This window comes from Culex pipiens, chromosome 3 (genome assembly GCF_016801865.2).
Source record: "Culex pipiens pallens isolate TS chromosome 3, TS_CPP_V2, whole genome shotgun sequence".
Lineage (NCBI taxonomy): Eukaryota > Metazoa > Arthropoda > Insecta > Diptera > Culicidae > Culex > Culex pipiens.
In genome coordinates this window covers 57177858-57205738 of record NC_068939.1, presented here as the reverse complement: position 1 = coordinate 57205738, position 27881 = coordinate 57177858, and the positions used below count along the sequence as shown (strand labels likewise).

Below are 27881 nucleotides of genomic sequence, written 5' to 3'. Positions count from 1 at the left end.
TAGTGGTGCAAAAAATACTATCAAACACATGATTTTTTGAAAAAATAAATAAATATTTTTTGATTTTTTGCCTTTCATACAAAGGAACGGTATACGTTTTGAATTTGGCTCTGTTTAATACATTTGATGTTTTATTTAAGCTTAAAATAAGTTGTCCGCAGTTTCAAGAAAATGTTAGATAAGCATTGTTAAAAAACGCTTTGTAAAATTTTTTGTATGTTCGCAAAAAAACTTTTTTTTTAATTTTCAAATATTGGGCTTCATTTTCCAATACCAGAAAATTTCTTAAAAGTTTAATTCATAAATTAAAAATTTAACCAATAGTTTTCAAGATATTGTGGTTTGAGGAAAACTTTTGAAAGCAAAATTTTAATTTTCAGTCGAATCAACAAACTATTTTTTTTAATTTGCTCAGCTTTAAACAATGTGTTTGCCTTCATAAATGATATTTAAATTGCAAACAAATTATTTTTTTTATTAATGCCTATTAATTGAAAACGATGAACTTTATCATAAAATGTGTAAAGTGGCTTTCGATTTCAAATTTGATTTAGCAACTGAAAACTATTTATGAAATCTAGTTTGACAATAATTTCGATTTTTTTTTCAAGAAATCAATTTTTTTATTCTTTGCACCATTCTAAGCTCTTGCACAAAATATGCATTTTTAAGTAGTCAACAAAAAAATCGAAAAATAAGTGTTTTGGTAATTCGTCATCAAGAGGTTAAAAAAAATAAGAACAACCGTGACATATTTTTTCCGTGTACTTTTTTCCTGGAAAATCCTTATTATAACCTACACCTTTGCAAAACAATCAAACCGATCACAAAATCCTAAATTGAAAATTTCTTATTACAGATTTTTATATTTACATACACATTTTTTTAACAGCCCGCAAAATTTTAATGCATGTATTGTATGGAAATACTAATGATGAAACTTTCATTGCTCAGCAGTAAATTAGTTTAATTGAAAAGCTTCATAGATTCATTGTGGGATATTTATACACTTTTCAATTGAACAGCAATTCGATAGGCAATTCATTCATTTTTTATAGCTCTATCCATAATAGAAGGTAGTATCCAATTCTTCTACTATTATTAGCGATGGTCTTCATAATAGAAATCGCCAGACTCTTCTCCCCACAAAGCTCAATCCAACACAATGTGATTCCATTTTAACCCACCCGAAGCGTGAAGGCGTGAAGGCGTACTAATTCAATTATTACGCTGATCCTCTTCCAAGGTTGCCTCATCCTGCGAGGGTGAGATCGCTGACCGCTGGACGCAGAAGACGCCACGCCAGGTACCAGAGTTCGTCGGAGCTGACTTTGAACCAAGTCTGAATTTGAATCAAAACACGCTCCTAACCTTCAGCGAGAGGCGTTAATCGCTTCATTCTTCTTGTTCTTTTCGAATACCAACTAATGGTCGATTTTCCTTCTTGGGAAGCCCCTTAGCCTGTAATTTGATTACCACCAGAAATTATAACTTTTTTTTTCGTACCCCCATGCACTTCCATTTACACCACAAAACCGGTCCAGTTCGGTAGCAGACCATATAAAAAAGTTCAAGTCTGACTTATTACTAGCCATGATGTGGAGCTTTAAGGTCCTTCATCAGTGTGTGAGTGTGCTTGTTTCAGCGCCGTGCAAGAGTGTTCTTGTAAGTACCAGTACACTAGTACGTTCACAAAGCTGCAGTCGCGGTTGTCATTCGTCCAGATCAAAGATCGAGCGCGGTGGTGCATAAAAACAACCATAAAACAGCGTGAGTTGAAAGAGCGGCCCCCACCAGCCACGGAGCTGTCTGAGCTGAAACAGAGTTGAGACGCCGAAGGGGGGTGTGCACGGCAAGAGTTGGGTTGTTCTATAAAAAAATGTTGTGAAATTGTTGAATGATTTGAATCAGTTTCTGACAGAACAAATAATTCTATGAACTCAAAATCCAAAAAAAAAAAACATATTTAATAAAAAGTTAATCACGCTTAACGCAAAGAAAAATAACAAAAATCTAGGATTGGGAATTATGAAAACAGTGTAACTTTTAGAATCATTTAAATAAGTTTCAAAATATTGAATCATGATATTTTATAAGATGTTGAGCCTAGTTGCAGCTGAATAGCCCCTTATATTAGAAAAAATGAGCATTCGAATGATACTTTTTGAAAAGCAATTTTATGATTTTCAATCATTTTTGATTATTTCCAATAAATTTGAAGTTTCGACAACAAAAAATGTTTTTATATTTCAGGGAACACCTTTTTTACATTTTGTGTTTTGCAATTATCCTTGATAAATCTAGAATAAAGTTTAGGAAATTTGCGGGAAGTATAATATGTTTTTAATTGTTATGTTTTTATTTATTATAAAACTTCACAAACATTTAATCAATATTTTTATCAAGCATGTTGTAATTTTTCGATCTGTGGACATTATTTATTTGTTTCAAAATTTATTACAATTTTTATTTATTTTTATTGGTAATCGCGTCTTTGAAAAAATCTAGTTTTTGATATGAAACTTAAAATCATTATTTTTGAAAGAAAATAAAAAATAAGCGATTCAAAATGATTTTTGATCAGTTTTAAACCATTCACCCTTAGTCCTCTGATTTTTGACAACAGTGAAAATAAGAAGGACTAATACTTTCATAAATATCAGAAAATATAATAATAGCTTTAGTTCAAACTTTGAAACTCAAAACATGGTGAAAATTTTGTGCCATTCCGCAAGAAATAAACTTAAATCAATATATTATCTATTGAATTCATCTATTTATATCTAAAGGCAAAATAAGTGCAAAGAAGGGAAACATATTTTTAATTAAAAATAATTTAATTATAAAATTGGCATCTGCTACTTTTTGAAAATTTATGAATTTATAGCGATGAATCGGAATGCGCTGTGAAACCGAAACAAAATTGATAGAACTAAAATAATTAGAAAAGTATCATTTGAGTCATGTTCGCAAAGTATTTTTTGTTTTGCTACAACTTTCAATTTTTTCGGGCTAAATATTAATTTTACATGAGCTATCTTTCAAAAACCATATATCATCGTAAACACCCTTTTACTCTCCAAGAGCTCGCCGGCAGGTCGCTCGAGAGGTTGCTTCGCGAAGGAGAACATGAATAACAGCTTACTACAACACTGCAACAAAAAGGAGTGCAATTTTTCTTGCACCAAGAGAGCTTGCCGCCGAATGGCGTTTACTTTTTATTGGTCGTTGACGATAGCAGCAGCCTCAACAACAGCAACAGGGTTGTTGCAAAAATTACAGGTCTCCCAGCAACAGCAACACTTACTTTCAGGCAGGTTTTGAACTCGGGGTTGCGCAATCCGAGGGTCGTTCGACGTCCGGACGGCGCAGGTAATCCTTGCGTTTCGAAGGGTTTTCGTCGGTGATTTATCACCAACTTTGATCCGATTTGGATCCCGGGGTCACACTTTGCGAATCACTAGGCACTTTCAAGGTATCAATTTTTCTATTGATAAGATCGAGATTTCACTTCACACTGCCAATTTTCATTCTTTCTTCTCGCTGAAAAACAGTAAAACCAAGAACAAAATGCTTTAATTTAGATATCAGAGCCCGTCTTGGTGCTCCAGCAACACAGCCACATTCCGGCCAATTTCACACCCGAAATCCAGAGCCAAATGGACTTGTTTTTCAGAAAGCCCCAGGAATTCCGAAGCAAATTCTTTTTTGTTTGCGTATTCACTCTCTGGCAGGCTCTTTCTCTCCCTCTCAACAGATAACTAAATGAAGCAAAACGGACCCAGAAATCGCAACACTGTGAAACACAGAGCAAACAAACGCGAAAAAACTCAAAAGAACCTCTTCATGCACAAGAGAAACACACTCGCAAAAGAGAAGAGCCCAGAGGAGAATATCGCCAGAGATCGCCGCAGCCTCCTTCGTAGGCAACACTCACAGCAAAATCACCCGAGCAAACCACACGCGAGTCAGACCGAAGCGCGAAACGTACTGAGGCAGCAGTGACTTCAACTCGTCCGCAGACAGGAATACCTTGGAATCTTTCGTCGCGGTTGGACGTTTGTGTTTGTGTTCGGTTGCGCGGGCCACCCCGCTTCCTCACCGCTACAAGCACCATTCGGCTTTAGTGTGTGCGGCGGCGGTGTTGGAGCGAACAGGTTTGCCGTCTTTGTGTGGTGGAGCAAAAGGGTTGAAGGGGCTACGAATAGCTCTGAGGGTGTAAATATGCTATCTGATGCATCGAATTGCAAAATAAAGATTATTTCTGCATGACTCGAACATTTATCAGCAAATTTTTGCCGAGACCCGTGGTGTAGGGGTAAGCGTGGTTGCCTCTCACCCAGTCGGCCTGGGTTTGATCCCAGAAGGTCCCGGTGGCATTTTTCGAGACGAGATTTGTCTGATCACGCCTTCCGTCGGACGGGAAGTAAATGTTGGCCCCGGACTAACCTAAAAAGGTTAGGTCGTTAGCTCATTCCAGGTGCAGGAGTCGTCTCCCTGGGTCCTGTCTCGGTGGAGTTGCTGGTAGGCAGTTGGACTCACAATCCAAAGGTCGTCAGTTCGAATCCCGGGGTGGATGGAAGCTAAGGTGTAAAAAGAGGTTTGCAATTGCCTCAACAATCAAGCCTTCGAACACTTAGTTTCGAGTAGGAATCTCGCTATCGAGAACGCCAAGGCAATGCTGTAGAGCGAATAATTTGATTTTGATTTTTTTTTTTTTTTTGCCGAGATGAATAATTATAATAGTTTTCACGATTTTATGGACTGTGTGAAATTCGTGAAATTAGGTAATTTTCGTCAAGTTCCGTGACATTTAACATTTTTTTAAATCGAAATTTAACAAAAAACCTTGTTATGTAAGCAGAAAAGCATGATATTAACATTTCGTCAGCTGTGTGCTATCTTGTGTTAACGACCATTTAGTACTTTTCGAGAAAATCGATTTTTTAAGTTTGATGATAAATATTTTCAAAAATATGAATGGTAGAGCCAAACTTTTTGAAGCAATCGGTTCGTATACTATCGCTCAACAAACGCTCCAAGTTTCAACTAATTTAGTTACACCAGTTAAAAGATACAGTAAATTATGTAATCAAAAATCTTAAAAGCACGTGTCACAATTTTGTTTCGAAAGTAAAATTCCAGAGTTTTTTTAAAGGTCCTATAAGCTATTGTCTTTCATATGTTTATAGGACCTAATAAAAAAAAAGTCAAGAATTGTACTACGTGTCACAAGTGTGCACAGAAATTCCATACAAACTAAAATAGACTTAAATCAATAGTTTAACCGACTTAACCAGTATATTTTCAAAAAAAAAAACAAAAGATTGCATTGCCTTCAGAAAATGTGTATCAACATAAATTTGTGAAAAACAAGACAAAATTTCCACATTTTCCAACACCATGTATGACGTGTCACAAGTGTGTATTGCGATATCCGGGAAACGGAAGCGAGTTTCCTAAATCGGGTTAAAGCATCTTGTAGTGTTTGTTAAGTATAGCAAAACGTCATTATTAACTCATTTTCGACCAAAATGGTCAATGTCACAAGATAGCACACAGTTGACGAATTAACAAAATCGTAACAAAATTTATCCTGAATAACATTAAAAAGTAAAAGAGTAATTTTCCGCCAACTAACACAGCAGTTGCCACGACATTTCTTTGATTTGCGTTAAAATTTTTCCTAAGGGGTGATTTTGTCCCTGATCATGAATCCGTGCTCCATTTTCTCGGTATCTCGTTACGGAGAAGAAGTACGATCCCTTTTATTTTCTGAACATGCGAAAAAAGACGTGTTTTACAATAATTTGATACTGATATTATGAAAATTTACTATTTATCATCCAAGTAGTTTATTTTTTCGTAGAAACGATCAAATTTCTAGTAAAAAATATTTCATTTAAAAACGAAAAAAACTTTTTAAATACATTCTAATCTGATTTGGCTACAGTAAAAAAACTGGATTCTTTAGAAACTTGTTCTATCAAAGTCTTAGTCAAGATCTGGAATACAATGACTATTAAACAATCTAACAGATTTTTTACGTTTTTAAAGGGGTTTAATGAGCATTTCCTTAGCTTGTTACACTTGCCCCACTTTCCATTCAGAATCGGATAAAACGTATTCTTCATCGAAAAAACGCAAAAATATTTTAAAAATGTGCCGTTTAACATCACTCACCTGTTTCAAGCACATGTCATTTTATGGGAAATTAAATGTTTTTTTTTTCTAATTTGCAATTACCAAAACAATTTATTTCTTTGTTAAAATTTTTGTTTTTTTTTGTAAGTTTGCAGGATTATTTTTAATAGAGTAAAAATATGCTTCAAAAATGTAGAGCAGTCAATTTATGATGTATAAATAGTGTGGGTGTGTGAAATTTTCCTGAAATTTTGTGTGTTTTGAATTATGGTACGCGTAAAAATTGCAATTTTTACGTGAAAATATTGCATGCAATTTTAATTTGTATGATCGATGAACCACCCTAATTCTCCATACACATTTTGGGGAAAAACCATTCGACCCTTTCTTAATATTTTAGAAAAATTCTAAGTGTACGTGTTCTGGGAACCCCAAAGTACATGCTTCCACTCGAGTGGAGCCTGCGCAGTCATTTTTGTTATTTTTTTAGTTAGTGTTATGGGCATAATATAAAGCTGGTACAAATATTTTCAAAAACCAAAAGCTTGATAAATCAGGAAAGAACATTTTATTTCTCTTAAAAAGCTTCGAATTTTTAGTGGCAATTCAAGTGCAATCAGGTTAAATCAGGTTTAGATGCATTCCCCTGCATGTAGAATAATTTTAAGTATGTTTGCACGGATAGAAATCATGTATGAAAATCCGGTAGCACTGTGTTGTTGAATTAGACAAAATATGATTTTGAACAACAATGTTATTAATATTATAAATACTTGCAGCAAAACCAAGAAAAATGTTGGAATTCTGGAAACATTTCCATGTTCTAGAATTTGACAACACAGAGTTACCGGATTCGTTTACTGGATTTCTATCCATGTGGGTCTATTCAAAAATCTTTTTGAATTAATGAAAATTATCAATATACAGTACAGTCATCCCACACATTGGGAACACTTTTGTGATATTATGTCAAAACCATGCCAAATGCATCATTTCTGGCGACCCTTCTATTTTTAGGACTTTTATTTGGACATTTTCTTGTTATTTTACAAGTAAAAGTAGTACTTATAGAACAAAAACCTGTATTTCAAGACTATTTTATTCAGAGCAGCATAACACTGTCTTAAAATTGCCAGTACCATAATTGTTGGATGTTATTGTGCCTTCCACAATTGTGAAACACCTGAATTTAACTGATATTTTCACAAAAAATGTTATCAGACCATTCATAAATCATAACTAAGCATGAATTTCATTGGTTTCAGTGTGTGAGGTCATTTAAAAAAAAATGTATTCCGAAAGAGAACCAATGTTTGTTTACATCCGTAACAAAAAAGTGATGCGAATTATTGGGTTTCAAGGGTCAATGTTTTTTTGAAAACTAAGTATAAAACGTAAAAATTTCAACGTAAACGTAAACACATCAATAGAATGATCACAAGAAATGCTTTTACATGAAGGTAAAAGCAAATTATTATTTTCTACTACCGATTTGCGGTACTCACTGCAAAAAGTTTATTTTTCGCTAATATATAGCTAACAGCTGTACTAGTGTAAAATGCATTTTAAATATATTTTTTCATTTAATCTTTGAGAATATGGCTTGTTATATTATTATTTTTATTCCCCCCCCCCCCTCCCCTTCCTCGACCCCGGCCAGAACTGAGGGACTAAAATATTTGCATCGGCCTAAAATAAAAATTGATGAAATACATTAAACAAGCTTAAATTTGTTGTACTTCCGTCAAGAATCGGTGCTTAACTTTTTTGATGCGTTCAAAATATCAAAAAAATAAAATAAAGTTTAAAAAATAAAAAAAAAATAATACAATCATTGCAGATAACCCCTTAACCAACCTACGCGAGTATTAGTAAGCATGTGATACGCGATTCAACCTACGACGATCATCATCGTTTCGCGCCGATCGGAACTTCATTACGCTGTGTGAGTTCGCTGTTGAATGGGTCTGCTGTTTTTATTTTATTACATTTGAATAGAAGGATCGTTAGCGGAAACATTGCGGGGTTCTCTGCTGCCTTGTTGCTTTGCTCGGGGTGACATATGGAATGATTAATGGGAGAAATATGCGAAAGATGGAAAGAAAATAATTTGATTAGATATTTATTATCATGAGGAATTTTAATCGTTGAAGTTGAAGAAAGTTTTATGAGAGATTTTTTTATAAAAAATGCAGCGCAATATTAAAGCAAAGAGATTGAGATATCAGTGTAAATTGGGATTTAGATTGTATTTATTACTTCTAAAGCAGGGGTGCTCAAAGTTTTTGGAGGCCGAGCCAAATTTGAAGCTCAAATGAGCTTGCGGGCCAAATTTACAAAAAAGGTTATTAAAAAAATAAATATCGTTATTTTAATTTAAAAGATTTCAAAAAATGTCAATTCAAAATAATAGAAACCTCAAAATAACGGTATTGTTAATTTTATTGTTTCAGGTATTTGAAAAAAAAAGTTTTTAGCTGAATGAACTTGTGTTTTCAACAAAAAAAATAAAAAATGTTTTTATATTTCTAAAATGGTGACATTACGATTCAACTACCTATTCATTTAAAGGCCTAATTTTATCTATAAGTTAAGTGTGGCTAATAAAAAATCGTTGAGAGCCAGAATGTCAAAATTTATTTCATCGAAAATACATTAAATTTCAAATTATTTTTAATAAACCCAAACATGCTTTAAAGATTCTAAATGCAAAGGAATGCATATTTAATTAATTTCAGCTGATTACACTTATTTTTTTTAAGATTTGAAGTTTTTTGAAAATATGTTTTTGCTTCTGGTTTTTCGAGTCAATTTTTTAATAATGGGGGAGGTCGACGAAAGCTTTGTAACATATTTGCAACAATCTTGATCCTCCGATCAAGTAAAAAGGGTCATTATGATTTGTAAATTAATAAAGAAAACATATATTTTTGCAACTATTACAGAATTTTACCTAAGTCAAACTTGAACGTTTTTTAAATATTTCCAAAAATGTTTGATGAAAGTTTTGACGATTCAATCGTGTGATATTTTTTTAAATACTAAATGTTTTGAACTGTTTATTTGTATCCTAAAGTGGGGATCAAAATATTGATACATCATAAGTATTTTTATATCAACAAAAAATAAAAAAAGATTCGCATATAAAAGTTTAAAATAAACCTTAATTTAAAATCACTTTAAAAGTAGTCACGGGCCATTTTATATGATCATCCAAAATGGGTCCGCGGGCCACAAAATATCACCCCGCGGGCCACGTTTGGCCCGCGGGCCATACTTTGGTCACCCCTGTTCTAAAGTTACTGATATTTTTTCATGTGATCAAAATCAAAATCATTTTTCGTTTGCCTTTTAAATATTTATTAGTCTCAGAAGCATCACTTACTTTGTTTTGATGGATTTGATCTCTCGTTGTGTTAGTGCGCCGTCAAACCAACACAACACCAATATCATCGGTAGAGGTCAATCCAACATGGCGCCCAAGACCACCACCATCACACACGGTCACCATCCTACGCAGATCGGCACGATCGCTCGCACTAGTGTTGGTGTGAGTGTAGGGCCGAGCGATCGCCGAGCAAGGCAAAAGTCATCATCGGCTATAGAAATGCATTCACTTCCACCCGATAATGACGCCCGATGATGACGATGACGAGGAACAACATTGACGATCGCGATCGCGCGCGGTACGGAACAAAACCGAACGGCATAGACAAACAAATACACAATAAAAACAGCGAGAAAAAATACGTGTAGAACGAATGTCGAGGTAAAAAAGGCAAGCAGGTACACGATACGCGTTTCATGCTCGGTGATGACTCGGGAAGGGCATTGGTGAACAGGTGGTGGTGGTGCTGAGGTGACGGAACATTATGAAGTCAGCAGACGACCGTCGGTGGTGTATCGGGCATGGTACATTAGCATGACACTCGGCGGTTGTCGTTGGTTGAATTACCAGGAAATTGAAGGAAGGTGCATTCTTCGTGACGGAGGTTATTTGTCTGGCCTGTGTGATGGGTTACTTTTTCTTGGATCAAGGTGAATTGAATGTGGACTTTTTTTTGGAGAGGAATGTTAAGAAAAAGATTACTTTATTGTTGCACATTTTACGGTGGGATTAGTTCCCAAAAACTGTACTGCTATCAAAAATAGTCTACACTCTAGTTCAGTCTAAGTTTACGATGAACAAGTCTAGAAACGCTACAAATCTGAAGACGAAACCTCATTGGGACAGCGAAGACGTCGAGGCATCGTCCAGGTGTTTGAAGTAGTCCCGCTCAAAGTCGCTGATGAGGCGCGTCTGGTCGGCGTGGATGTTTTGCTTCTTCATCTGGTCCACCACCAGCAGCAGCTTCTTGTAATCGGCCAGCACTTCGCCTCTTTGTTTTCTTAATTGCTTAATTTGCTTTTCGTAAGTCAACCGCTCCTGACGTGCAGCGTCACGCGTCTCCTGATTCGTCATGGAAGAAGGGAGAGATAAGAGACCTACGTCAGAGATTTGATCGTTTGGCTAGTTTCAACTTGAAGTTTCAAATACAAACTAGCCTTCAAACGAATGCACCAATGCAATCTGAAAAACAAAAGCAGAGCAAACCTTCTCGGCGTCATTCGCGATCGTCAGCTTCACTTTGAGCCCGTCAACGTCTTCCTGCAGCTTGAACAGACGCTTCTCCAGGTTCTGGTTGTTCTGGGTCACGCAGCGAATTTCGGTCCGCGCCGCTGACAACTCTTTAGCGCCGTTTGTTATTTGGACTTCCCTTTCCTGTACGAGTGAATGTGTGTGTCAATAAAAGTGTGGAGAACAGACGAAAGTGGGTCAGTTGGGTGGTTGTTAATTTTGCAAACATACAGTATGTCAAAAAAGTATTTACACCCCTTGGGCAATATGCACATTTTGTGATGAAACATGTAAAAAAATTAAAGTTTGACAGGAACCTAGTACAACGTTTTGTTCAGAAACTCATGCCAAACGTTTTGCTACAAAAAGCTCATGAAAAGATGATTTCTATAAAAAGTTATATAACAAATACTATTACGAAAATAAAAAAGGTGCAAAAAAAGTTTGTACACCTTTCGAAAAATTAACATAAATAATGTTATTTGTTGACAAATCACCATAAATCCTGTCTCCCAACTCCAAATAGGCATCCTTGACTGATTAAAAAAATAATTTGGATTGAATATAAAGTTTACTAACTACTTAGTATAAAAGTTTATATAACTCTGGAAATTCTATATAAAACTTATCTAAACTTAATTTTGCAAACTTTTAATTCCAATAAATGTCAATATATTACCATAGACTTGCTAAATAAACATTTTGGAGTGGGTATAACATCGTTTTGGGGGTATTTGTATCGACAGAATAGATTTTTCGTTGGAATTACGTACAAACCCAGAATTACGTAGTCGGAAAATCCGCCGGCATCTGAACCGGTCCACAATTCACAAGTCAACCTATGTGGCATCAGAAAGGGCATAAAATTTCCGATCTTTTGATACCCATACATCCAGGTTTTCTATAAAATCCACGTTTTTAAATACCTAAGCAAAAACGTTGTTATGGTTTCGTTTGAGCAACCTGCCAAAAATGTATGGAATTTCGTAATTTTTGTTCTCGTGGATCAAACTTACTTTTTGCCCAGGTATTTAAAAACGTGGGTTTTATAGAAAACCTGGATGTATGGGTATCAAAAGATCGGAAATTTTATGCCCTTTCCGATTCCACATAGGTTGACTTGTGAATCGTGGACCGGTTCGGATGCCGGCGGATTTTCCTACGACGTAATTCCGGGTTGGTACGAAATTCCAACGAAAAATCTATTCTATCGATACCAATACCCCCAAAACGGTGTTATACCCTCTCCAAAATGTTTATTTAGCAATTTTATGGTAATATATTGACATTTATTTGAATTAAAAGTTTGCAAAATCAAGTTTAGATAAGTTTTATATAGAATTTCCAGAGTTATATAAACTTTTATACTAAGTAGTAAGTAAACTTTATATTCAATCCAAATTATTTTTTTTAATCAGTCAAGGATGCCTATTTGGAGTTGGGAGACAGGATTTATGGTGATTTGTCAACAAATAACATTATTTATGTTAATTTTTCGAAAGGTGTACAAACTTTTTTTGCACCTTTTTTATTTTCGTAATAGTATTTGTTATATAACTTTTTATAGAAATAATCTTTTCATGAGCTTTTTGTAGCAAAATGTTTGGCATGAGTTTCTGAACAAAACGTAGTACTAGGTTCTTGTCAAACTTTAATTTTTTTACATGTTTCATCACAAAATGTGCATAGTGCCCAAGGGGTGTAAATACTTTTTTGACATACTGTAAAATTGTGCGATAGGTATTGGAGGGCCTTGGAGAGGTGATTCCGATGACCGCGGGAGCGGAAGTGCGAAACCGTTTTTGGCCTGGGGGCCGATTCGGAGGGTCGGCTAATGGTGGATGACACATTTACAGTTGATTAGGGTCGGGGCCGTTTCTCACGTTTTATTACTCAATCGAAACCAATTTATACACTTAATCCAAAATTTATGAAAAGAACAGCCTTTCTGTCTGTTTTTATTTTCCTTAATGATTTTTATTCACAAATTGCTTGCAAGTTTTGTAAAAAGGAAAAAAAAAATGATGGACATTCCTTGTTTCTGAATTGAACCAATCTGAACAGAATTTTGACTTTCTAATAAAACTGCTTTTTAATACCTCAAAAAAATAAAAGTAAAAATTTCTGATAGTCTGTGTTACCCTTTTAACCCTTTCAGGCCTGATGGGTCATATATGACCCAAAAATCAAAATTTCCAAACTGTAATTTTCGTATGGTCATAAGAATCGTTTTTCCATCATTTTTTTTTTTCAAAATTCAGGGAAAGAGTTTTTTTATTAATATTTTTTTAATTTAAAAATGTAAAGATCATTTATAACATTGATATATGAATAAGTTGAAGGTCGAAGAATTTTGCGCAAAATAAAAATTTAATTTGTTAGAAGCTGAATTGAAAGGAAAAAGTGTATAAAGTACCTCAAGAAGTAGTTACAAACCAATTTTGAAATGTTTCAACTATAATTTGAAAAACATGATAGATACGTTTATTTAAATACTATAAAAGCCGCATAATTTTCTAGGTAAAAATAAGTTCATATTGAAAAAAGGCCTGAATTATCGGATTCTTTCGTCAATTTTACACTAAGAATAGTTAAAATTAGTTTTTCTAAATTTTCAGAAATAAAAAATATCGTCAGATTTAATTGCATTTTTATTAGTCCAACTTTCGAAGTAAGTTTGGAATTTTTTAATCATGCTTTAGAATCGATTGATGGCGACAAAACTGAATATTTAAAAAAAATGAGTTTTAGTCAAATAGGGAAAATATTATAAATCTTGTTAAACGCTAATTAACTTAGTTATACATTTTATCCAACTAATGTTCAATTTGACGTAAACAATTAAATTTGCTAACTTTGATGCCGATAGTTGTAAAAAACACAATGACTACACCCAAAGGAAAAATATTAGCATTAGCATTAGCATTTGGAGGACGCCCCACCACCGGAAGGCTCCACAACGCTTATCCCACTGTTTGGTGTGGTTGTGTTAGACCCTCATCCGGAACAATAATCCAACACGGGAGATACCATGTCTTCATCTTTTGATGAGTGTGTAATACAACCCAGGGCATAAGGGGGTCCAGGCCGGGTCCAAGCTATCCTCAAGGACTGGAAGGATCGTTAGTAAACACCTATCTAAAGTGCGCAAGGACCCCTACGTCACCTTAGTGGTATAGATGTTTGTAGGGAGGTTTTGGACTCAATGTTAGTAGGAGAGGTAGAACCCTAGGATACACCTCGAAAGGTGTTGCGGGTTGGTTGTAACAGTATTCCTAATTTCAGTCTAGGCTCACCAAGTCGCCATGGCCTAGTGGTTAGCATTTTTGCTTACCAATCCAAAGGACGGGGGTTCGAACCCCGCCTCCAGCGACTTAGATTTTTCGTTCATATTCAGCATTTCTAGTATTTCTAGGTCCTTAACTTTCTCGATGGGAGCAGATGGGAATCGAACCCAGAACCATTCGCTTACAAAGCGAACACCGCAACCATTCAGCCACGGCCGCTCCATAACTACACCCAAAGGAAAAATATATCTCAAAATCTGCAACATTGGATTTGCTGCAGAAAATGTCACAGAAGCATATGTTGGTGCTCTTTCACTAACTTTTCATCAAAAATAACTTTAAAAAAACGTACGTGGACATTGTTGTCCTAGCCTAGCACATCTTTCAAAAATATAATCATGAGAAAACACTCATCGTTTAAATAATATTTGAAAAATTAATTTATATCCTACCAGTGTCACCCCGGAATAATAATAATAATATTATTTGTATTTCCGCAGTTCTTAATTCGCAATTTGATAACACCTTTGCTGGTGAATATAATCATTAAAATAATTGTAGTGATCATAATAGTTTGGTGAAATAAAATAAAATTAGATAGAAAAATAAAAGAAATTTAAAATTTATTATTATTTTATTAGAGTAAAAAAAATCATATTGGGTTCATCGTGTGTAATGAATTCAAATAAACAGATTTTTGAGAAAGTCGCTATTTAACATACAGTATGTAAACAAAGTATTTACACCCCTTGGGCACTATGCACATTTTGTGATGAAACATGTAAACAATTTAAAATTTTATAGAGACCTAGTTCTTCGTTTTGTTCAAAAACTCATGCCAAACCTTTTGTTACAAAAAGCTCATGAAAATATGATTTATATAAAAAGTTATATTACAAATACTATTACAAAAATCAAAAAGGTGCAAAAAAGTTTGTACACCTTTCGAAACATTAACATAAATAAAGTTATTTGTTGACAAATCACCATAAATCCAGTCTCTCAACTCCAAATAGGCATCCTTGACTGAATAAAAAAATAATAGGGATTGAATATAAAGTAAAAGTTATAAAGTTATTTTACCTAGTATAAAATTTTATGGAACTCTGGAAATTCTACATAAAATTTATCTGAACTTAATTTTGCAAACTTTTAATTCAACTAAACCATAGAATTGCTAAATGAACATTTTGGAGTGGGTGGTCTTTGTAACGATAGAATAGATTTTTCGTTGGAATTTCGTACCAACCCGGAATTACGTCGTCGGAAAATCCACCGGCATCCGAACCGGTCCACAATTCACAAGTCAAGCTATGTGGCATCGGAAAGGGCATAAAATTTCCGATCTTTTGATACCCAGACATCTAGGTTTTCTATGAAAGCCACGTTTTTAAATACCTGAGCAAAAAGTAAACAAAATGTTTAACTAAACGTAGTACTAGGTCTCTGTAAAATTTTAAATTGTTTACATGTTTCATCACAAAATGTGCATAGTGCCCAAGGGGTGTAAATACTTTTTTTTACATACTGTACGAAATTGCGCATATATTCAAATGAGGATTGAAACAAATGTTTTAATTCTGTCGCGAAAATTCTAACTTTTCCTGATATTCTTGAACGACAAAAATGCCTACTTTTCGGAACCCAAAAAAAACAACATCGAATAGTCAAACTTTGAAAATAAGGGCTAAAAAGTTGAAATTTTCAGAACTTTATAGAAAAATAATACTTTTCAACATTTTTTTATTTTATTTTGCATTTATTATTTGCATTATTTTATTTTGCATGAAAAATTCTCCACTGCAGTGGCACAGTGTTTTTTATAAACCAATAATAATAATGAGCAATTCATGAAACATTTCACTTATAATTCCAATAAAAGTGTGATTTATAGAGTTGCAAAAAATGTTGGAGGTAACTCGAAGCAAAACTTAATTTTTTACAGCACTCTTTGTATTTATCCAACTCGGTGAGCCTCGTTGGATAAATGTAAGCCTCGTGCTGAAAAAATCATATCTGCTTAAAATTGTGATTGAATGTGTGATTGAATTTTCCATCAAAACACCTTCAGAGGGTCCACTTTAGGTTAGGGGATGAGTTGGTAAGTCATGCTCTTGTTTTAAAACTTAAATTGAAAAAAATTTGGCCATATTTTTAAGATACTGTACTAATTTTCATTTTTTTAGTTTACCTTCACCATTTTATCCAGTTCCAAGTTGCGTTCCTCAAACTTTTTAACCGTACGCTCTAGTGCTGCATTCTTGGTTAGCAACTGCTCCTTGAAGCTTTCCAACTGTTTCAACCGATCCAGTGCCAAGTTCAAATCCTTAACATTAGCTTCGTTTTGCTTCTGAACCGTCTCCAGCTCCGTCTGAATGATGGCTACTTTGGACTTTAAAAATCTACAAAAATTACATGATTTGAATTTCCACCAAATAACGCACTACCAACAAATCGTTACACACTTTATCAACCCCTCCGAGCTGATGTTCTTCTTTTCCAGCACCTTCGGCACCACATCGGCCATGTTCTTGTTCACGTTCTTGGCCCCCGGGTTGGAACCGCCGCCGCCGCCGCCGGCCTGCTTGGCAACGGCTTTGTTGTTGATCTTTTTTTCACCGCCCGGTTTCACGAGCTGCAAATCAACCTTGGTATCGACCGTCGAAATGGACGTCTCCTTTTCCGATTCCAGCAGGGACTTGGTGTCCTCGTTGGTGGTACACTGGGACAGCTCGTTGAACTCCGTTTCCGTGTCGGACGCTGCCGTAGCCGTGGTCAGCTGGTCGCAATCGTTTTCCTTGTTGTTGCTGCTATCGCCAGAGTTGCTCCCGGAGTCGTCGACCTGCTGCTGGGGGTTGGCCAGCTTGCGGATGTTGTTCTTCATGCGCCTCTTGGTGGTCATCCAGGTGGCGTTCTCGTTCAGCTCAAACAGCCCGCGGGATTTGGCGTTGATCTCCTCGTTCAGCCGGAACAGAACCCGCTCGCGCTCCAACAGGACGGCATCCATTTTTGTCACCTTCAACTTCGGCTGCGGCAGGGCTACTTCAGGGTTCAATAGCTCGACGGGGAATGAAATTTGTTTGCTTAGGGTGGCGAACCCTTTGGCAATGGTGCGGCGTGTGGTTCAATGTTTTATGCTGCCCAATGCTGTGCGCAAACATAATTGGTACGCATGGTAACCTGTGTGGCTTGAGTTTACATAAAAAGTTATGTTTTGTTTAGGGTGTAGTGTGATGAAAAGTATGATTGGACTTATTTTTAAAGTTAACAACGATAATGCTTCACGTTTATGCTTTATGAAATTTTAAGAATTTGTTTTTTGTTTTTTGTTTTAGCGTTGTTTTATTTTTTTAACTGTTGGTTGATGAATTATTTCTTGATCAATTGAAGCCTTATTTTGTTTTTTTGTTTCATCATTTTCTATCATTACGTATTTGGCCAGTTTATGTTTTTTAAATAGTACTTTCAGAAATGTTTTGACATAAGGTGTCAAAAAGATACACTCTACGTTCACAGATTACTTTTTCAAAACAACCAATGCGCCATGGGTTTCCTATGTACATATGACCTTTTGAAAAAGTAAGCTAAATTAAATTTTGTTCTCCGGTCTGGCTCAACATTTTCCGGTATCAGTATTTTTTTTTTTTTGCCATAAGGGTGAACTGGCCATAAACGCGAAAAAACTGGATTTCCTCCCCGAGCAGACGGAAATAACTTAGGAAGGTCAGTTTTTGATATTGTGAGAAGATCGGAATATGTTATTGGGATGATCGGATTAGTTGTTAAAATAACAAAAATCAATAACAAAGATTTGTTCGAAGAATAACTTAAACTGTTATTATGTTGTTATTGCAATAACAAATCAATAACGCAGAAGGAATCATGAAGGAATAACAAGATTTGTTATTTTGTGCGGAGAGGTGGAGCAGCATAATAACAAAAAATGTTATTGAACTGGTATGTCTCCATAACAAAAAAAGTTATTGTTTTGGTTTATTTGTAATTTGCAAATAAACCTGCAGTTGCCACTATCTGTACTATTCAAGGCTGCGGGGTACCTCCAAGCGACTTTGAATCCATACTTTGTAGACAACTCCGACTCTGGAAGCAGGATACGCCGACTTCAGCTCTCCAAAAATACCCGACATTACAGATTCCGTCTCCAAGTAAAAGTTGTTGCAAACTAGCTGAATCCGATGCCATCTCCGAGGTCTCACTTCAGCTCGAACTTCAACGTCAGATCCGACTTCCTGGCTCTGTGAAAATAATAACAGTTTTTGTTATTCACATTTCAAAATAAATAAATCAATTCCCTCACGGAATATAATAAAATTGAAAAAAAATATTTCAAAGGGTAATTTTATCGAATAAATTTCAAATGACCTCGATAAAGTTGGTCAAAATGATTCCAAATTTATAGTCAATTTTAGCAAAGTCCCTTAGGTGGTATATTAAATAATTAAAAAATCAACTTTCAAAATATCAACTTTTTGGAATCATTTAAGCTTAAGGACTCCATTTTATGGCCAAAATAATGACCCCGACAAAATTGGTCAAAGTTATCCCATAGTTCTAGCCAATTTTAGCAAAGTCCCATAGGGGGTATATCAAATAATTAAAAAAAAATCAACTTTCAAAATTTTAACTTTTTAGAATAATTTTAGCTTAAGGACCCCATTTCATGGCAAAAATAATGACCCTGACGAAAATGGTCAAAATTATTCCAAATTTATAGTCAATTTTAGCAAAGTCCCTTAGGTGGTATATTAAATAATTAAAAAAATCAACTTTCAAAATATCAACTTTTTGGAATCATTTAAGCTTAAGGACTCCATTTTATGGCCAAAATAATGACCCCGACAAAATTGGTCAAAATTATCCCAAAGATCTAAACATATTTAACAAAAGAAAAACTAATAACAGATTGTGTTATTGACACTTAGAAACTTTTCCATTTGTGCGATTTATGATAATATTATTCTAAGTCAGAATACCAAACGAATAACAAATCTTGTTATTAGGAGAGTTTTTGAAATGTATAACATTTCCTCTTATTAGCGTGTTATTAAACATTTTTAATATAATATCACTTCAATACCGAATCTTGTTATTTTATCAGAAACTGTTATTATTTTTTCTTCTTGAAGTTGAAGTTCATGATAAAATAATAACATTTTCTGTTATTTTAACAGGATTTGTTATTGAAATATTATTAATTTTGTTATTACCGTCTGCCCGGGTCCTTATTTCTAGAACAAAGTACAGGATGTTATAGGCTTGTTTGAAAGAGCAGACGATTTTGAACCAATCTGCATCAATAAATCAAATTCGATGAAAGTGCATATGGGACATTTATGCGATCAGGGGCAGTTTAGCTGTCTTGAACGCAAATCAAAGGTGATTAGTTTGCCTTTCGAGGAAAAATAATTTGAGATCCGAAAAAACCAGCCAAAAAATTTAAAAGTCGTATGAAAACTTATAATGGCGTTTTGACCGTGTCTGAAATAGTAGTTTATGCAAAAAGTTGCAAAAAGAGGATTTTTTCAGCACGAGTCGTATATTTGTCCAACGAGGTTCACCAAGTTGGATAAAACACCCATTGAGTGAAATTATAAGTCAAATGTTCATGCATTTTGTCAATAAATCGATAAAAAAAGTGCTTTTTTCAGTGCTGAAAAAAAGAACTTTTCAGCATTTATTTAGAAAAGTGTTACTATTCGATAATGTTATTTAAGGTACAGAAAAGTAAGCTATTTCGTCGTTCAAGAATGACAGGAAACGTGAGTAGATTCACAACGGAATTGCAGTAATATTTTCAATCGGATTTCTCGGGCAATTTTCTTGAAAATCGATGCTCTGCGCGCCAAAACGAGAACATGGCAAAACAAAAAAAATCTACTTATTTCACTAAAACTGCGCTAGCTCTAAAATTTCAGTGATGTCCTATACATGTTTGAGTACCAAGAGGAGAAAAAATATCATATCTCAGATACCTTTTAATGAATACCTTCCGTTTTTTGAGTATATTACGTAAAATTGTTCAAGGAAATCGATAAATATATTTTCAGACATAAGCTGGTCCAGATACCATCAAAACGGAATTTAAAAGTTTCATTTCATTTTTTCATGTGTGTACTTGTTTTTTTACGGATCTCATTTAAGTTATGATTTTTTGAAAAAAGTGTTTTTTTCTAGTAATTTTGACCAAGGAATCTCCAGAAAAATTTTGAGCCCGATCGGAGAACTTTTTTTTGGGTTGATGTAATGAAAAAAGTCTAGATTTCTCCGAGAAGTAATAAAATTTTAAGATGGTTTCATTGAATTGTTCACATTGAGTTGAGAAATTCAAAAATGTAAATACACTTAGAAAATTGAAATTATGCATGAAGTAACCCCCCACTACAGGCCATTTTTTTATTTTTTCCGTATTTTCATTATAGTTATTTTGAGCAACTTTTGTTCTACGAAAAACTTTACTTCTCTTATGTATAATTTTTCTTGTTTCATTTTTAGTATTTTTTTTTGCATTTATGATGTTAAGTGTATATTTTTATTTGAAAGTTTTGGTCTAATTCTACGACCTATTATCATTATCTTTTGCCTTTTTATAGTTTTTTTTCAATGATTTTATAGCCACTTTTTGATTTTTGGGTTATTTTTCACGTTTTCTGCTAGATGCATAGTATGAAATATTACAAACATTGCTGTACAATTATTTCTGCAAAAACTTTCACCACAAAAAAAAAATTTTTTTTAAGGTTGGCAAAGTCTATGTGATTGTTAAACTTCCAGCCCTAATTTTTTCTAAAAATTGATGAAATCTTCTTTCTAATGCTTTTTTAATATCAAAAATTAGTTTAAAAAATGATTTTTGGCGAGTTTAAGATCGAAGCCCGAATAGAGGTTGGGTAGTGTTGTAGAGGGTTAAATACAACAATGTTTGAAATTCTGAAAAATACTCATGAAAGTGATTTTGCAGAGAAACATTTGTTTTCCCGCTTCAGATAGGCGTCCGTGTGGTAAATCATTTCAGAAACTAAACAGAGTCGAAAAATATTACTTTTTAATACAAGTGCTGAAATGTTGAATTTTTCAGCACTAAAATGATTTCTATATCGAACTCTTTAGCACTTTTTAATTGAGTTAAGTTTTCAATTGATTTTACGATAAAACTAAACTTCCATACTAAGTGATTAGTAAACTTTATACAATAGTTCAGTTCTAAATTTGTCAAGGATAATTGTTTGTAGTTAGTAATGTTGATTTATCACCAAATAACTTTATTTTCGTTTATATTTCAATAGGTTTACACATTTTTTTGATCGTTTTTTTATTTAGGCCGTATTTAGGCCGTTGCAAATATTTTTTGAAGTTTATGTCCCTCGACTCTGATCATAGTCGAGGGGGGAGAGGCAAAAAAATAAAAAAAGGTAATAATTGAAATTCCTGGCCACGGTTTCAACATTTGAATGAAAAAAGTGTTTTAAAATGCTTCATACACCTGTCCAGTTGTTTTGCAATCATTGATTTCCAAAATTTCTAAATACTGACAAAAATTTTATATTTGCGAGAAAAAAAAGTTTTTGCGGTGCTGTACATTGTAATTTCATAAATGTTCAAAATATTTTTAAACGAGTTCAAACATGTTAAATATGATCATCAATGCAGAAAAAGGCATTTGGGATAGTTCTCAGTTGATTAGACTTCTATTTCTATTGAAATTTTGATATTTTCTTGATTTTTTTTTATTTTTTACCCACTTCGTAACATTTGGTCCTTCGATTGCCGGATGTGCGCGATTTATCACGGACAATCGCGGACATTTCTCGCTGAACTTGTCGCTGGCGTCAAAAGTGGACTTTTCGGATTGTGTGGCTCTCGAACACCACGCCGCGTGTGTAGTGGGTGAAAAGTGAAAAAAATAATATTGCGCTGACTGTACTGTCGCGGCAAACCATGCGCTGAAGAAACTTGTGCCCTATGCTCGATAAACAGTGATAAGTGCTACAAAAATTGCTGCTGATTGCCTGCCGAATTTCTTCGATCTACCGCATCAAGCACCGCGAGGTCACCGCGTGGCACGGCGTGGCTTGGGCTGTATTGTGCGAGGAGGACAAAGGGCCTGGACTGGATCAAAGGTCATCGTTGCACACGTGAGTACGACATGTGTGTTGTGGTGGTTTAACTGGATTGGTCTTTGCGTGCGATCGTCAATACTGCAAATCTCGGGCTGGTTGGTAGTGTGTGCAGCGTGGTTGGAATTTCCGCATTTTTTTGGGCTTGGTTGAGCACTGCTGGTCGCTTTGGGACATGGCTCCTGGATTACGTGCGTTGTTCCACCAAGAGCGGTTTTATCTGGACACACTTACCAACGCCAAGCAGTTTGTGGAGGCCTACAAAGAGGCTCAGCATAGTGGACAACTAGCGGGATGGAAGCAGCGAATCGACGGTCTTGATGACAAATTCCATGCTAACCGTCTTGCCATCGAACTGTCGCTGGACGATGATACGGACAAGGCGACGAAGAAGACCGATGATGCAGCTGCGCAAGCTACAGAGGAAGCCGACAAGGATGCTTCTGAAGAAAGCAATCGACTTATACGCAAGAAATTCGAACTGGACTACGTTCTTGTGTATAGCTTTCTGGTCAACGAGATCCAGAAACAAACCATAGTCCCCCAAGCGAACGTCGACCCTGTCTCACCTGGGCGCTCGCGAGTCAAGCTTCCTGACGTCACACTTCCCATGTTTGATGGTTCGATCTTGGAATGGATCACATTTCGTGATTCATTCAAATCACTGATTCACTCTAACGTCGAGCTGTCGCCTTTCGACAAATTCATGTATTTGATAGGATCGATGACGCCGAAGGCGAGGGAGAGGATTGACAACATCGATGTTAGTGCTGCTAACTATCCTATCGCCTGGCAGGCACTGGAAGAGTTGTTTGAAAACAAGAAGCTTATTTTTAAGGCGTACATGGATGCTCTCTTTGCGATCGAGCCGATGCGCAAGGAATGTTACGAGTGCCTGGCGCAGCTAGTCGACGGCTTTGAGCGTAACCTGAACATGATAAAGAAGTTGGACATCTCAACGGACGGTTGGGGCGCGGTTCTGGGTCACATGGTATGCTGTCGACTTGATCATTCTACATTGAAGCAGTGGGAGTCACACTATCGTTCCACTGAAGTTCCGGAATACAATGACCTGATGGCGTTCCTGCGTGGTCAACTTTCCGTCCTGCAGTCATTGCCATCGTCGAAATCGGAGTCTCACAAACACGAACACCGATCGCTGACCCCAAAGACCACCTACGCTGTCACTAGTCCAGCGACCAGCTTGTGTCCGTTTTGTTCGCAGCCATCCCACTCGCCTTTCAAATGTGACTACTTTCAAGGCTTGTCAGTTTCGCAACGCCTTGACTTGGTGAGGACGAGGAATCTCTGCCTAAACTGCTTATCTCCAGAACACATGGTGCGTAAATGTCCCTCCGGTACATGCAGGGTCGAAGGATGTCACCGCATGCATCACACTATGCTCCACCTATCTTCGAACGAACGATCGTCCACTCCAACCAGCCCAGCAAATTCTCGCTCGAATTCGCCCCACCAGTCCTACCCACAACCTTACTCGTCATCACCGCCACCGCCTGAGTCCCAGCATCCACTAGCCACTAGCCTCGTGTCCACCAACGTTGTCGGAGCTCGGAAGTTTCCTGCCACTGTGCTGCTGCAGACGGCTATCGTCAAGGTGCTAAATTCTCGATCCCAACACCAGTCGGCTCGAGCCCTCCTAGATCCAGCATCGCAATTAAACCTGATTTCTGAAGATCTAGTCCAGAAATTAAAGCTGCGCCGCTACCCGTGCCACCAGCCGATTGGTGGAGTCGGTAACTCAACCGTCATTTCGTCTCACGCTGTTCACATTGCACTGGGATCTTACACGAACACGAACTTCAGGGCTGTACAAACCTTCCACATTCTGGAGAAGATCACCCAAGATCTTCCATCTAGAATTATCGACACCTCTTCGTGGAAACTACCAACTAACGTCAACTTAGCAGACCCAAGGCTTGCTGAACCCAGATCAGTAGATCTACTTATCGGCATGGAACTCTACTTCGACCTACTGCTTGATGGATTCATCAAACTGGGATCTGAGAAGCCGATCCTTCAGAACACCGTTTTCGGTTGGGTTGCATCAGGAAAAATCCGTTCAGGCCGACCGGAAAGGGCTCCGAAGCTTGCCCATGTGTCTTATCATCAGCAAAATACACAACTCGAATCATCAAGGTGGATCACTGCCGCTGACATGCGACACCACGTAGCTATGCGTCGTGGCGTGTCCAGCAGTTATTTCGACCCAATCGGACAGGGAGGCGCTGCCCGATAATCGTCGTCATTCGTAATTAAGCTCAAAGGACTGAGCCTTCCATCGCAACGCTACGGCATTGCGCACCGGGAGGCCTACGGGCCTCCGACCCCTGTAAGTTGTTTTAATATTGAATTTGCAAAAAGCTCATGAATTTTTCGTCCCCCGGCATGTTTTTGGCTCATCGATGGCGACTCCAACCCACAACCATGAGCGCGCCCAACGTGGACGATCACCAAGCATCAACCGAGAACTCCAAGCATCAACCGAGAACTCCCGTGACGTCACCAGGAGCAGCAATTTGTAAGGAGAGGAGAGCGGTCGATAGTCGAAGCAGAGCTGCTGTGGACAACATCAACAAAGTTGACCTTGGCCTTCTGCGACGAGGCAGAAGGGTGCGATCGCGTGTATTGGTTGAAAGCTGACCCTTTCAACGGGGGCCGGCATGTTGGGACACGCTAGTGCCCAAACACGAAGCCCGAATAGATAAGAGAGAATTTGAATTCGGTTACATTAGTATTAGCACACTATCACATTATCACAACGCTCGGCCAGCGAGCCCGATCACGAGAGAGTTTGGCTACCTACTTTGCGACAAGGTCAAGTTCGTGGTGATCGCCACTCACAAGTTAAGTTGAAATATAGAGTTCAAACCAGCCTCACGCGTTTTTTTTTTATTCTCGACTCTTCTATCGAAGAAGTGTTCGTTAGCCACCGATATTCCGCGTTTTGACGACCCCTTCGTAACACTATTAATGAGCTCTTTGTGAAATAATGTTCGGCATGAATTTCTGAACAAAACGTTTAACTAGGTTTTTGTCAAACTTTCAATTGCATGTTCCATTACAAAATGTGTATAGTACCCGAGGGGTGTACAAACTTTTTGGCATACTGTATATGGCTTACTTGATAGGCAATTGGCAAATTTTCATACAAATTAATGATTACAATTCAATTCAATGCGGTTTTAAATAATCGAAAAAAATATGTTCTTTTGCAGAAAATAACATAATTATTGAAATCCTTTAGGCTATGTGTTTCATTAGGAACCATTTTGGAACAATCATTTCATTTTCTTAAGCAATAGCAAGAATAAGAAAAATAAAAAAAACTGAATAAAATTTGAAAAATAACCAAATAAAAAATGTGAAAATTGCAACTGCACTAAAAAAAAACTAAAATTCCATCGTTTTTGTCAATTGGTTCTTCAGTATACTTAAAAAAGCAATGTTTCGGGATAAAATGTTTGCTCAACCATCATCACCGCAAAATATTTTTGCAAACATCTTCCGCGTCAAAACACTCCAGCTCCTGTTTGTTCTTGGCGGGCCGCTCGACTCCCATCTGCTTGCCGTCCTCGTCAACGCAGTAGCACTGGCCCCTTCGGCAGACCAGCGGTTTGTAGCTCCCATTGGGGCAGCATTCCGGCACCTCCAACGTGGTCTTCTCCATCAGCAGCGTTCGCGCTCGGGCACACTCTGGTGGGTAAGTGTGAGGTCACTTTAAATATAAATATTTCTAAGTGGATATAACTTACTGCAGTTCATTTTGGTGGCAAACTCAGAACCTTTCGACACTACATAAGGTTCGATTATGGTCCCATTTTTGAACACGCAATATTTGCTGAAATTTGGTAACAATTCAGTTTACACGTGGGAGACTTATTTTGATCATTACTTACTGAGTAATATTTGACTGAATTCGATTGTACCATCCATCGGGTTGACAGATGTCCGTTTCAAACTCCAAAACATTATAGCCCAGTAGTTCATAGTCGTGAATGTCACGTAACTGCGATAATTTGACATATTCACAGTCACGTAGGTAAGTTGTGTTCTCGTGGTTGTATTTATTATCTGCAAAACAAACAATTAATGTAAACTTCAGCAAGCATTCCGATCCCCCTCACTTACAGCACGCAAGTCCCGCCAACCCACGGGTGATATTTTTCTTGTCCGACGTTGGCTGCCCGGAGTGCATGTCGACGCACGTGCAAATGTCATCCACGCACTGCAGCTGATCGAACGATCCCTTGGCATCGCATCGCGACGTGAATATCGGATATCTCGAGTTGAGCAGCTTCTGGGCCTTGGCAGCCAACCGTGAACATTCTACGAAGATTAGATTTAAAGTTGTTCTACTTTGATTTAAAATTTTAAACTTTACCACATCTCATTGAAATTTGAATGTTGGCCGTGTGAATGTCTTCTCCAAAAATTCTTTTTCCATTTTCATCCACACAATAGCAACTATAACAAAAGTTTTTAATAACATTGTCGTCATTCAAAGCCATCAGTTGATATAGTCATCACTATACTCACGTTTGTCCGGGAATGCAAACAACCGGCTCAAAGTTACCGTCCGCGTCACAGGCCGGCCTTTGTTCCAGGTGTCCGATAGTTCCGTTCTGGCGCTTCTCGTCGAATATTTTCTGCTCCTTGTAACACTGGCTAGACGCGTGCACTACAAACCAAAACAAGACTATAAACATGAACCAAATCCACCCACACTCACCCCGCCCACTCACTAGGCTGACACGTTGGATGTTCTTCGCCTTCAACCACCATGCAGTACAGCCCCGGGCCGCAGATCCCCGTCGGAACGGGCGAACCAAGCCCGCCAACGCTGCAGTCCTCCCCGAGCTTCACGTTATCGATGCAGATCTGGCAACACGAGCACGGTGTCATCGATGGCAACGCGATCCCATTGTGGGTGGCGTTCTGGACCTTGCAAGACGTTCGTAATCCTTCGCACTCGTTGGCTTCGCGGTAATTCTAGCAAACAATCAACAAGTTTAACTGCTTATCTACGAGGGGGCTGCACCCTAATTGCCCTGTACTTACGTCGCAGAAATCGTCCGTGCATATTAAATTGTTAGGAATCCCCAACTGGCCAAACACTCGTGAAAATTTCAGCAAAAACAGCATCCAGCCAATATTTGCAGTGAGTTGCCGAATTTGCAGCGCCATTCCGGGATGATGAGGATGTTTGTGCAATTAATTGAATTTACTCGACGTGATCTGTGACGGGGAAACAAACCGGTTCTCGACTTGTGGCAGTCGAGACCAATGAGCTAATAAATCATTTTCACTCTCCCTAATTGTGGCAATTAACGACAGGTAACGACTGTTGTTATCAGCGCTGCGACGTGGTAACATACCGATAAGAATGATAGACTTTCTTCAATGGGTAGGGTGGGTCTTGCGCTGTGTTGGAAAAATAATCTAAACTTGAAAAAACGACATTTTGTCGCCAGAATGGTCAACCAAACAAAACGTGTTTGTTATTGTTTACATTGCGTGCTTTTATTTTTGTTTATTCAAGGTCAAACATTCAAATCAAATTATTCGCTCTACAGCATTGTCTTGGCGTTCTCGATTGCGAGATTCCTACTCGAAACTAGGTGTCCGAAGGCTTGATTGTTGAGGCAATTGCAAACCTCTTTTTAATCCTTAGCTTCC

General features: G+C 37.0%; 4 protein-coding genes across 8 annotated transcripts in view; 1 reads left to right on the top strand and 3 right to left on the bottom strand.

Moving 5' to 3' along the window:
• LOC120416047 (cuticlin-4) overlaps window positions 1-3995 on the bottom strand; it is a 119323-nt gene extending 115328 nt beyond the window's left edge. Inside the window, exons 1-2 of one of the 5 annotated variants that reach the window (XM_039577705.2) lie at window positions 3938-3995; window positions 3308-3543 (exon numbers count right to left, since the gene is read on the bottom strand). The gene's annotated coding sequence lies outside the window, so the exon portion shown is untranslated. Of the gene's footprint in view, window positions 1-3307; window positions 3625-3781 lie in introns of those variants that run through there. The other 4 variants (XM_039577708.2, XM_039577706.2, XM_039577707.2 and 1 more) reach the window with 4 other exon arrangements.
• A 6198-nt stretch (window positions 3996-10193) lies between these two features.
• Window positions 10194-17354, bottom strand: LOC120416066 (testis-expressed protein 9). The gene is made up of 4 exons (XM_039577732.2): window positions 16515-17354; window positions 16241-16451; window positions 10739-10906; window positions 10194-10594 (listed from the first exon to the last, which is right to left on the bottom strand). Exons 1-4 carry the CDS (start codon window positions 17054-17056, stop codon window positions 10367-10369), a joined length of 1149 nt encoding a protein of 382 aa, XP_039433666.1. The 5' UTR covers window positions 17057-17354; the 3' UTR covers window positions 10194-10366.
• A 5005-nt stretch (window positions 17355-22359) lies between these two features.
• On the top strand, window positions 22360-24441 carry LOC120416041 (uncharacterized). The gene has a single exon (XM_039577697.1). The coding sequence runs from the start codon at window positions 22360-22362 to the stop codon at window positions 24439-24441; it is 2082 nt and encodes a 693-aa protein (XP_039433631.1).
• Window positions 24442-25606: 1165 nt separating this feature from the next.
• Window positions 25607-27540, bottom strand: LOC120416063 (uncharacterized). The gene is made up of 8 exons (XM_039577729.2): window positions 27264-27540; window positions 26948-27194; window positions 26742-26883; window positions 26587-26669; window positions 26334-26531; window positions 26102-26276; window positions 25958-26043; window positions 25607-25898 (listed from the first exon to the last, which is right to left on the bottom strand). Exons 1-8 carry the CDS (start codon window positions 27387-27389, stop codon window positions 25681-25683), a joined length of 1275 nt encoding a protein of 424 aa, XP_039433663.1. The 5' UTR covers window positions 27390-27540; the 3' UTR covers window positions 25607-25680.
• Between the last annotated feature and the right edge of the window lie 341 nt (window positions 27541-27881).